Raw genomic sequence first — 12,860 nt, 5'->3', positions numbered from 1 at the left:
TTCTCCCGCAAGAAGGCCGTGACTTCTTAAAAGCTCTTCGCTTTTGAAGGGTGATTGCAGACAGGTCCTGGAAAAGTTCCACCGTCTGTCCACGGTATATATTGGGTTGATTTTGTCGGGCAGCTTTCAAGATGCGTTCCTTGAGAAGGAAGTCCGGAAGATAGGTGAGGATATCCGGCGGGGGGTTGGACGCTCGTCGAGGAAGGCCTACTCTGTGCGCCCTATCAATCTTGATCTCGAAGTCGTCCGGCTCTCCCAATATGTCCCTGAACAGGCCTTGCAGGTAGGCAGTCACATCTTCCCCCTCCGTCTTCGAGGGCACGTTCCGGACGCGTATGTTATTGCGCCTCGAGCGGTTCTCTAGGTCCTCAGTGTGGGTCTGTAGGTCCTTTTGTTTATTTATTTATTTATTTATTAAAACACTTATAAAGCGCGAACGAAGGCCCTTGGGCATCTCGGCGCTGAAGTCTCTGCAGTGTTTAAACAACAAGGGGAGCTAGAGTTTATTGATTAAAAAGCCAGGTCTTAAGTTGCTTGCGAAAAGACCAGAGGGAGGTACTCGTTTTAATCGAGTGTGGCAGGGTGTTCCAGAGTTTCGGTGCGGCTACAAGGAATCGTCTGTCTCCCCACGCGACAGATTTGGTGCGTGGTACCACCAGTTCATGTGAGCTGGATGAACGTAGCGTTCTGGAGGGACAGTAGGGAATGAGATTTTGGATGAAAAATGCAGGTCCGACATTGTGTAGAACCTTATATACTAAGCAGAGGGACTTGAATTTGATTCTCTTTCTTACCGGCAACCAGTGCAGCTGTCTTATGATTGCTGACACCGATTGGTGTTTGGGAATGCGCCCAAGGAGCCTGGCAGCTGCATTTTGAATAATTTGCATTTTTTGTAACACTCTCTCTTGGGCACCCAAAAACAGAGCATTACAGTAGTCTAATGTAGACAAAACCAGGGAGCTCACCAAGGTTTTGCCGGCAATCTCGGGTAGGAAAGGCAAGATTTTTTTTATGAGCCGTAATTTATGGAAAGCTGAAGAGGAGATCTGATTTGCGTGGGGTAGAAAATTGAGGCGATTGTCAAACATGACTCCTAAGTTCCTCACCTTGCTAATCGGATCCAGGGGCTGGCCCATGGATGACGGCCACCAGAGGGAGGACCATTCCGGGGATAAGTTGCCAAAAATGACAACTTCCGATTTGTCGGAGTTCAATTTCAGGCAATTGGAGGCCATCCAACTCCCAATTGCCAGCATGCCTTGATTGACATTGCTGGCAATTTTAGGCCCATCGTTCTTGACGGCGAGGACCAGCTGAGTGTCATCTGCGTAGGATGTAAGACTCATCCCATGTGCCCGAATTACTTTGGCAAGGTCCGACACATAAATGTTAAATAGTGTCGGACTCAGGGATGAGCCTTGAGGAACTCCGCATGGCAGTGACAAGGGGGATGATTCAAAGGGTCCAATAGTGACGACCTGGGACCTATTCGCAAGAAAAGAGGCAAGAAGTTTCTTGGCGTTGCGTAGGTTGCTCCTGGAGTCTAATTATTTCTTGCTACAGGATATGTACCTCCTCAACCCTGGCAGCGTCTGCTGACTCCACTTCCGCTACTCGCTCCCCTAGCTCATCCATGTCTTTCCGCAGTTCTTTGTAACCTCCCGCCATTTCCTGCTTCAGTGTTTGGATGTCATCTCGGAGGGAAGCGAATAATGCCTCCATGAAGGACTTCGTAGCTGGCGCTTCACCGTACACCCGGGCACCCATTTTAGGCTGTACATTCTGCGCTGGTTTGTCAGGGCTCTTGTCTCCTTTGGTCGAACCCTTTGCCAGCATGTCCGTGATTGTGCGGCCTGCGCGGCGGTTGGTTGATGACATGGTCGAGGTGTAGCCCGGGGTCTAGGGTTCCCCGTGTTCGAAGCTGGCCAGGGGTTCCAGGTACTCACTCCGGGAGCAGCAGGGGACAGGTCTGCAGAGGCCCCGATCTGGGCCCTGTCGTTCCCCACTTCCCCACCTCGGAGGGCGGCAGGCTGAACCTTCCAATCCGTTCTCTACTGCGGCTGGGCAGGTCGGGGGTGAAGGGATGGTTGCGCTGCGGCGACACGTGCGGCAGGAGATCTAGTCATTGCACACCAGGCGGGTGTGTCGCTCTTCGGGGTCCAGCGGCCGCGGGTAGCCCGTGGACTTCAGGCCGACAGCGCCGCTTTGTGGGAGCTCGATAATGCCACCGGAACCTCACACTCGCCACCCCAGCTAGTGCCTTCGCCGCTACGCGTTATGGTGGGACCTACTAGGGCCCCGTGCTCAGTGTTTCTGCGCCGTTTCTGGGCACTCCCTATACGGGCCTCAGCCCAGCCAATGGCGCCCACGTGTCCGCCCCACCACTCTGGCTGTGTCGGGTGGGGGTCACGACGTGACGGGCGCCTCAGATCTCGGCAGTCCCAACGGCAGTCCCACCGATCCAGGATCCGGCCGCGGGGCCCGCCGTGTGACAGGCCGGAGAGCCGGGGCCTCGATTTGGCGGTACGGGGGTGTCTCTACTCCCTCCGCAGCCCTCACCCGCGGTAAGCGGCCTAGTCCGCTATAGGTCCATAGTGCCACACACCGGGGGCTCGATGGTGCCCCCCAAGCCGCCCACCGTCCACTCCTGCCAAAGCTCCTCGCCTCCACACCTCTGAGGTCTGCCGGCCCAAGCCTCGCCGCAGGTGACGCCGAGACCCGCCCGGTCCCCGCTGCTGCCGGCCTCCGTGTCGCAGATGGCGCCCACCTGTCTGCTCCACCGCTCAATCCATCGGGGGCCACGTCGTTCAGAAATCCCCGACCTCTTCCGTCGTGCCGGGAGCTCCACAGTGTGGTGTCCGACCACCGGGCCTGCGGGGTCCTGCAGCGTAGTAGGCCCGAAAGCCGGGGCCTGGATTTGTCCCCACCAGACTGGTAAGGGGGAGGCGGGGCAGGCCTGAGCACTGGAGCCTGGATTTGAAGGCGGAGGGTCTGAATCTCGGGCACAGCTCCCAGCACAAGTATGGGACCACCGTCTCACGGGCCGATGCCAGACGCGGACCAGCCGGTGCTCTTCCGGCGCGAGCTGCAGGGCGGCATCAGGGCAGCGCTAGTTCGCGCGTCGCGGAGTCCGCCATTTCTCCCCTCCGCAGTCCGGGTCGGTTTTGCCGCCGATTCCGACAGCTCGGTCGGACCGGCTCCGGAATTGCACTGGCAGCGTGGATCTCGGCCGCGACCACTTGAGGGCTAGTGCTGTGGTCGCAGGGTCCAAGTTTATCGCTATTTGAAGCTGATGGCCGGGGCAGGGAGCCATCTTGGCCACGCCCCCCCTAAATCTCATTTTTAAAGGAGGTGGAAACAGCCATGTTTTTTGTGCCTTCCTGAAAAGAAGCCTATTATATATTAGTCTCATGGAGATGGGCAGCTGATTTCACAATTTGTCTGCACAATATGACAAAGTCCTGCCTCCCCATCTGGCTTTACGGATCTTAGAAATACAGATGAAACCGGTGTCAGTAGATCTAAGGTTTCTGGGGGGATACACCAGGAGAAGAGATTCCGAAAATCGGCAGCCCCTCCGCCGAATAGTGCATTATTGACCAAGCATAGGGCTTGTAACTCAGTCCTTTGCTGGAACGGGAGCCAATGCAATGACCTAATAGCAGCAGAAGTGGAATGTCCTCTAGGAATGTTTAAAAAAAGCAGAGCAGCAGCATTTTGTATCGATTGTAGTTTTAACCTCTGGGCTTTATCAATGCCTATAAAAAGCGCATTGCAATAATCCAGCTGTGAGAGGTTAAGGACAACCACTACTGATTTCATTAGCTCTTGGGGGATAAAAGAAAATATCTTCCTAAGAAGCTTCAGTAAGAAGGAGAAGGAAGAAGTTATACTGTTAATCTGGCCCGAAAAGTTAAGCTGGTCATCAAAGAAAACCCCTAGGTTCTTGACTTTATTAGACGGAACAGGATATTGACCTGCCTCTGTCGGCCACCATGTAGATTTCCATATGGATGGATGGCCATTGCCAAACTCTCATCACCTCGGTCTTATCAGTATTGATCTTGAGAGGTGGTTCATCTCCAAGCCCAGTCTTATGAGTGATGAACATGTACCTGAAATGAGGGGACTCTGCAGGGATGATTATCTACCCAACATTAGGATGTTGGGAGCACCACTGAAGACAGTTGAGTAGCTCCGGGCGTATAAAGGATGGTATAAGCCAGGAGCTCCAACATTCCAATGTTCATGTTTTTGTTTCTACCTTTTTAATTTAGAAGATTCTACCGTCAGTGGGTGGAATGTTTCAATACCCTTATAGCCCTTCTGCCTCAGGCTATACTAGTTGTTAAATAACTGGTATAGCCCTCTGCAGCGGGCTAAAATAGATGACGATCCAATAACCTAAAGTATGAATGGCCCACCAAGGCAAACTGAAGCAAAACAAATCAGTCATGACCATAAACTCCACTCCAGGCATCTGGAAGAAGTAGGTCCAGCAACCAATTTAGTTGTTCTTCAAAGACAAACAACAACACCAATCACATTGTAATAATTTAATGATCGTCTGCAAAGAGTACATCAGTAATGCTTCAGCAGCCTCATCCACTATGAAGTACCAAGTCAGGTACACCCTAGGCCACTTTTACACAAAATCAAGGTTTGCCTTGAAAGTAGGCCTGGACGTAGTTGGCAGACTTTTGCTACGCGGAACTGTGCAAAGTAACAAAAAAACTCTGCGAAGTTTCGCGAGTGGCCGAGTGCAGTGCGAACTGCAGTTTGTGCTGGTATTTCTGCCGCTCGCGTAGAAATTCTACCCGAGCAGCAGCTCGCGCTTGCGAACTTGCTGTTTGCGATCGCAAACTCATCGCGAAGCTGAGTTTTCTGCACTCCGCAGAGTGCAGAAAAATCAGCAAACTCCACGAACAAAGCGAAGTTCACTGCCCAGGCCTACTTGAATGCCAGCAGTTCTTGCAAACGTCGTGATGACAATCAAGTAATAGTTTGCCAACACCGAGGCAGTCAACCATTCTCCTGGAGAGGGGGTGATCGCTAACCCTGGAAGCCCGTTTTAAAAAGAGATGTGGAAGAAAGCCCCCAAGAAAACTAAGAGCAGCTCGGATTGAAGGATTTTGGGTGCTAGATATCCCCTCGACTAGGACTGTGAAGCGGGCATAAAAGAAATCCAGATTGCCACAATAATCTAGATTCGGAGATACATTGCCTCACTATTCCTACATCAACGCACAAATATTCACATAAGGGGCTTTGTGCAAGAATTGAATGATACATTTTCAGAATTAGCAATTTTATTAAACAAAATACTCAGCAAATGTAATGTAACATCTTAAAATTTAGGGCATGCAAATAAACAGATCGAGTTACCAAACTGTTCCAGCAATCCTTGTTCTTTACTTCAAAGGATACTCTACATTGCCGAAGCAAGGGTGTCCAACCTATGGCCAGAAAGGCTAAACACATGTAGATTAGGAGTAAAAGTTAGGTTTAACCCATTTGTGCTCGTGTTGGCCAACGGCCGTCGCAAGCACTACCTCACTGGTGCTGCGCACATCCGTTGGCCGACGCAGCCTGGCCCACTGATTAGAACTCACGCACCGCTGCGGAATTTGCGCCGCGCTCAAGGAGTTAAACAATTAGCATAAAGGGAACTAATTTACACAGTCAAACAACAGCCATGGGTTCGGTCTTCTTGGAACTACATTGAATACTCTTGTAAAAGGGACTGAACATGGGTGCACATAGCCACATCCCTGTACCCTACCCTTGGTCTCAGAAAGAAAACAACCATTGACAAGGTCCACGTCAGTAGAGGAATGCAAACGAAGTAAAGGAAGCCAAAGCAAACACATTGGTGCAGTGCATGATACACAAGTCTGGGTCTTATTTTAGTTTGGGAGTTAGTTTCGTTTGGGTGTTAGTTTAGTTTGCCCACAGAAGCCGCAAGACTAGAGACATTCTGAAAACCAGATAAATGTACTCTCATGACATGTCCTACTGCACCTCCAACAGATACTGTGCACCACTAAGCCAGCTTAATAGAATCTCATGGGCAGCCAAAACCAATCGATCAGTACATTTAAACACAGGAATTTCAACCTGGCCGAGTTTAAACATTTATTGTGTGTTTTAAATAGTGATGGCCAATCTTCTGAGGAATATTCTCTCTCCAGAACATGCAGAATATACTAACTGTATTTTCTGTCATTTGGGAGTGGAAAAGGACTTTTTAATTGTTAGGTCAAAAAACGTGAGGAAACTATAGGGGTGTGATCTTTCAGGTATTTCTTCAGGGGGGGATTCCAAAATAATCAATGGTTTTATAAAGCAAATCTGATGCAGGCAGTGTGCAAAATTTCTACATTGCCACTGGTGGTTTTCATCTAGTCCAAATTCATCTTGAAGTACAGGGAAGAATTTTATACAGTCATCTTTGACTATCTGGTCAATGAGTACTACCTTTTTTTTGCTTCCCATATCCTAAAACATTGTTTTCCCTTCCACACAGATTTTAGAATGTTTTCATATTCTTTCTCTCTTGTGCAGTCTTGGTGCATAGTCAAGGGTCTGTGTGCATGATTCAAGTTTGTCATAATGGCACTAGTTATTTGATGCTAGTGTGTGCATGTCAGGGATATTGGTCTGCTCTACAACATAAGCTTCTATTTCCACCTGTGTGTTTTTCTAAAGTCATCCACAATTGTGGGGCATCAGTTTGTGGGAAATCGTATACCCATTGTAAGAGTTGCTCTGCAAGATAATAACTTCTAACCAATGGTAATCGAAGACCACCTACTCCAGAGTGATCATGTAGTTTAGATGGTTTACCCTTAAGTATTCCAAAAAGATACCTCTCACTCAGTACAGTCAACTGCCTTTTTAACAACCAATGACAGGGCAATGGTTTCAAGTGGCAATTTTTTTGCAATTCATAGTGTGTGACTCAGTATGCGCATGTGGTTACTAGAATAGCCTCCAGAGACCATACCCACCTGGAAGTCAAGGTTAAGGGACTGGACCACGTATAATAACTTTGTCACCAGTATCTTGGTCAATATTTTTTAAAACAATACTTGTCAAAGATACGGGCATGAGCACCCACAATCTTGCAACAGTGATGGAAACTTAATGTTCGAAGCAGTTCTCTTTCAGTCTTACCATATTTTTGGCCTCTGAACTGTATAATCACTTACAAAAGGATGCAAATGTCAATGCCATGTCAATTGGGAGTGTTAGAGTTTGGCCTGTCTTGTTACATTGGACCAGTATGGACAACTGTGACCCTCTTCATTTTAGTCGGTATGCCAAAAGGTGTCCCAATTTCCTACCGCTTTCATACTGATGTCTTCTTAATTTCACCAGAAGTTAATCAGCCTTAGACAGAAAAGTGTTTATAACTCTAATTTTAGTTTCCTTTATTCTGTTGTCAGACTTTGTGTATATTGTGCAAACAGTTTTTAATCAATTGTCTCAAGTGGGACTGTACCAATCTAATTTCTTTGCGTCTGATGGCGGAATCCCTCATTAGTATAGTTCTCCATATGGAGGTCCTCACTGCCAAGTGTGTGCTGAAATATCGGATGTCTGATTGGCTGGTGTGCACACAAGCACAGGTGACATCTGGTAAATTTTCACAACTGACTGTCTTCGGTAGTGTTTTGTGAGGTTTCGGACATTTTTTGGAGTCTATGGACATGACAGTGATTTATTTCCAGACACGGCTTCCGAAAATAAAAGTTGGCGAGATGGTTTAGAAGTAGACAAGAAGGGAATGTGTTGTTGGCTTTTTGTATTGAGTGATGGAGCTACAGTCCAGTCCCTTCTAGTGATGACTCAATATAAATGGGACATTGAAAATAGTCTCTGAAGTCCCATGGATTCAGATTACAGTGATGAGCGTGGGCTTTATCAATTTTAAATTCAATGCACTCTCTCCCATTAGGACATGTAACAAGTTACACATTGTGACATTAGTCCACTCAATGGAGCACTGTGGTGCCAGAAGAGGGCCTAATCACTATGTGTACATCCTCAGATACATACAATCCACTGCGCGTTCTTTCAATACTCACCACCGTCTGGTGTCGGTGTGAGTATAGTGGTCTGTTTGTACTGTATACAACAGATGTGTACCCATCTATTGCAATCAGGACAGGACACAGGAGCACCATCTGTGCAGATGTCCAATAGCATTGTCCACACTGCTTTCCTCAAGTGCTCCCTCTCAGCTTTCAATATTGTGCCCTGTGGGTTCCTGTATTAATTCTCAAAGGGCTGCTGTGCGGCAGAATGTAGGTGTTCAGTCCTGCAGAGTTGTTCAGCCCTCTAGTCCGTCCTCAATAGCCAATGTAAGCAGGGCATTAAGGAACAGGTCTGGAAGATCGCAAAGAGTTCGGCTGTGCTCACTACTGCCACCCCTAACTCTTTGGGCATCCGTTCTTGTAAGGAGGACTTGTTGCTCCGGCCGCCCTGACTCTTGTGTGGTATGTTTGGTGACGCGGTTTGCAGAAGATGAGATTACAGTGGATTCCACTAGCTGCTCTTTTTTACTGAGACTGTCAAGCCCTCTTCCACAAATTTCAGAGGTCACAGAGCACAGAGAAGATCACGATAAATGTGCTTATTGTTTTTATATAGTGCTCACACTACCACATCGCTATTTCATAACACATTCACAAAAACTGCAAAGTTCAGAGGGAGGAAACACGACACGAGTCGAAGATATCAAGCCTTCACTCATGCAAAAGGTGATCGTTCTGAACGGTCAGAACAGTGGCATCTTTACCACAGCAATGACACTGCTTGATAGACATTTCAAAGTACCAGAGGAGAAATAGTGAAGGCATGGAAGAATATTCGAGGAAGCCTCAGCCATTGGTACCCGACCTACCAGTCTGGAGAAGTGGCCTGGAGTCTTGCCATCACCAGCTGATGTCTTATTTCAGTAATAGGGCATCGTATTGTGAGGTTAGCAGATGTATAGAACAGAGTGTCATGAGGGTCGCGTGCAGAGTATGAAGATCTTTGCATTGCAGGTATCTGTTGCTGCAGCTGGGGGTTTCATACAACAAATCATTTAGAAATTGGTTCAATATATCTATCGATGAATAAGAACCTTCACACTCGACAGAGCCAATGTGAGGATTCATCTGCTCTCCAAATAATATATTTGCATAATGTAGCACTTACTTTCAAAGAGAAATCTTTACCTTAGGAGCTTTTACTGGGCAGGACATCCTACCATATTTGAATACACCCTCTTATACCTTCTTACAAATGCTCAAAGGGTGATGGGATGAGTGTTTTATTTTTCTATCTTTTAAAACACCTAAATCAAATAAAACTGACATTTCTAGGGATACCCTTTTTGTGGGTGTAAGTATCTCGACTTAAATATCTCTTTGCAATTGCAAGCCCCCACAAACATAAACCAGCTTACAATTTCAAAAGAAAAAAAATTAGGGTAATATTGATATTTTGTAAATTGTTAAATGTAAAAATGCTACAGTTTAAATTTAGCACCATAAAATGGGGAGGGTGTGAAATGTACTGCAGCACTGTTTGGGGAGGGAATCCAAGGGTCTCGCAAAGCCCCCAAAGACACTGCAAGCTCATGCTGGCCGCAATCCTTATGAGGGGACTGTCCAGCAAACAAGGCTCCTTCAACTTTCCAACACGGTGCATACATCCGCTGCTCACAAAAAGTGGATAGTGTTCCTACGCAGCCGCAGAACATAGGTGCAGTCCTTGGCTGCTTGTCTGGCAAATGCACAAGGCAACTATGCTAGTCGAGTCAGAGTTCCAGTAAAGGCAAAGCACAGACCTAGGCTGCACTTATTTCACGGACGTTGCCTCTGAGCGCCTAATCAGGAACAAGAAGAGCAGCCAGACACAAAAGGCCAATTTAAGTAACAGGAAATAATAGCATCACGCTACTGGAGTTGTAAGTACAGGCTAGGATAGGATAAAAGGCTGCAGTATACGTAGAGACTGAATGCACTCGGATGTACTTCAGCTGACAAAGACGTCACAGTCACCGATCCCAATGTAGGTCTCAAATTGACACAAGATACCAACCAAACAGACCATATACTACAAGCATGCTGGAATAGAAGCCCACTTATGCCACTGCAAGAGTAACAACACTTAGGAGCCCTCTGTTGATATATCCCTGTTGTGGGTGGCGATCTAATGCAAAAACCACAGTTGATGGACAGAATGCAGAACAATGTCATACATTCACCCCCGTACAGAGTGGGTGGTGATCTATTCACAATTCCAAGTATGTCTAGCATCAGCGTAAACTAAGCGATGCATCCACAATTTCATATTATGCAAGAGCTCGGTCTCATAAACCTGGTCAGTTCAGATGAACTAGCAGTGTAGCCGGTGACAAAGGACGTTTAGTGTACCCAATGTTTCAAGGCGCTCTCTCCTACCTCCATGGTAGCTCCATAAGAATAAAAAAAACTACCTGGTGGTGTCCTGCCTCCTTCTCCTGGGCCCTCACAGCTATGGTCTGACCCCATAAATCTAATAATACCTGGTGTCCTTCCACAGACTAAGCTTTGCAGGGGTTTGCCCCAGTGAAACGGGATGAAAACCTTCTTCGCAGAAAAAGAGACCAACTCTTCCTAGTCAATAGGATGGCCTCACATTCCCCACCTTCAGTCTGCTTCTAGTGCTATGTGACTACTGCATGGAAAAAAGTATTTTTTCTAAAATTCTTATTTCGAGGGGTGAATCATAGGCAGTCCTGGGATGTGGAAACTGTGGACAATGAGACAGTTAGGCTTGTAAGAACAATTGGCTACCTTATAGGACTATGAAGAGATATTGTGCAATGGAATTCATTCCGAAAGCTGTATTTCCAGTAAGGCGAACAGTAAACAAAACTCTATTAAGTCTGGAAAAAAGCAGTCAGCGAGGTAAAATATTTTATATTCAATGACTAAAAACTCACCCTTCTGGAAAGAAGGCGTTGATAATACGGTCCCCTAAAGGGTTGATTGCAAGTTCTGGAATCCGCTGGAAATCTTCACGGCTGGAGACAAAGCACAGAACAAGACCTTTTACAAAATCAGACATAACTTGTGGAACCAGGCGAGTATTTCATTTGTACTCTATTATGAGGAAGAAGCTGTCATATGGGCATTTAAACAAAAAACAGAGGGAATTACAATTTTACAAATATAGGTAGGAGACAAAGCACGAATACAATTAGTGTCTGGATCAACAGAGGCAGAAAGAAATCAACTGAAGTGCAATGAAATGCAGAGGCAGAATGTCAAGTGAAGGCTCTATTCTGCAAACTGGACAGATGGAAAGGGGAAACGGATTCGTCTGGGATGCCAGTGTGCCTTGGATTCTGTATGAGTGTATGCTAGACTACATCAGCCACACTAAACTGGGATGTGGGGGCAAAAGAGCCAACAAATATCGCCTATAATGGGAGTGGAAGCGTGCATTTATTTTTTGTATCACTATTTCTCCATGGCAACAGCTCTTAAGTTCAGACTGTACCTTCCACGTTACCTCGATCTATTTCTAGCCTCTTTGAGAAATCAATGCAGCAACATATATGATTTACATTGGGCGCATATCCGATGTAAGTCATGAGTTGATGCCTTGATCAATCTACCTCCGACATAACATTGAATGAAGAAGCACTAGAGGGGCTACCTGGACAGACTACAGAGCAAGAGGTGATGATCTCACATCCCACAATAAAACCAGAATGAATGACTTGATCAGGAATGGAGATAAATCCACAAAGCCATGCTTCAGTAGCTGGTATGGCAGGCCCTCATGCAGTTACACTACAGACATCTTCACGTGCCTGTTCAAAGTCATGGATGGGACACAGACACACACAACATACCTATTATGAGGACCGGCCACTGACTTTAATGAAGTGGGTAATTACAACTGTATCTCCACATGCGCTTTGATAGCAGGGTAGGTTATTAGGCGGAGCTAGGCAAATCTAACTGTGCTTTTAGTTTTTTGATACACTCGCAAAAAAAGAACCTAAACACACCACTGCCACCAGTCCTCACAAAGATAGTGTTAATCTAGTTCTGACAAGGTTAACCCTCAGAGTGAGGACCGGGCTGGTCCCCACAGCGTGGGACGGACGGAAGGCACACACACAGTTTAAGAGGAGTTGACCTGAAATATCTGCTAGCCAAACTTGAATACAGATGGGAAGGACTCACCACGTCGAATCACAGATGGAATAAATGACATTTGAAAATTACCAAGTGAGGCCATTCATACTTAACTGGGTCACATAACATAACTATATGTTCAGCGTAACAAGGTTACTAGGATTCCTGCTGTCTGCCCAAGTATGGACATGCTAACTTGGTTTTGTTGGATGTGTTTACCACATGGTTAATGAAGGATTGATAGAAATCCAAAAGTAAGATGAGATGGGGTCATTATTTTGTGAGCTGTAACAGACATGTTCTACGTGAGTCGAATGCATTGTTTAAAATATGTAACAAGTATTTGCAATGCAATAGGTCTTGCATTAGTTAAAGTTAGAGTTATTGCCATTGCAAATGTTAATGTTTGTTAGTTTTTTTTGTCAAGCAACATCCCCATAGTAGCATAACTAATCAAAGAAAAACATATGCTCAGCAGCAATCTTTCTTTTTATAATTGCACTAAGGATGCAGTACCTTATGTGAGGTCCCTTTACAACTCCACAAGGACACCTAGTACTAGTCTATGGTACTGCACCCTTTCCTTGATTGGTTTATTTTCCTTAATTACTAATGTTACTGCTGGGATATTGTATGAAAAAATAATAATCTGTCCAACAGTATTATTTG

The 12,860-nt window shown here is 46.2% G+C and overlaps 1 protein-coding gene across 1 annotated transcript in view; it reads right to left on the bottom strand.

Annotated features, from left to right (window-relative positions):
* The window catches only part of CHP1 (calcineurin like EF-hand protein 1), a 195,942-nt gene that overhangs the window by 121,426 nt on the left and 61,656 nt on the right, over positions 1 to 12,860 (bottom strand). The window contains exon 3 of the mRNA XM_086937194.1: positions 10,985 to 11,065. Coding sequence (XP_086793320.1) covers positions 10,985 to 11,065 — 81 coding nt within the window. The remainder of the gene's footprint in view (positions 1 to 10,984; positions 11,066 to 12,860) is intronic.

Source organism: Lissotriton vulgaris, chromosome 9 (genome assembly GCF_964263255.1).
Source record: "Lissotriton vulgaris chromosome 9, aLisVul1.2, whole genome shotgun sequence".
Taxonomy (NCBI): Eukaryota; Metazoa; Chordata; class Amphibia; order Caudata; family Salamandridae; genus Lissotriton; species Lissotriton vulgaris.
This window is presented reverse-complemented; position numbering and strand designations above follow the sequence as displayed.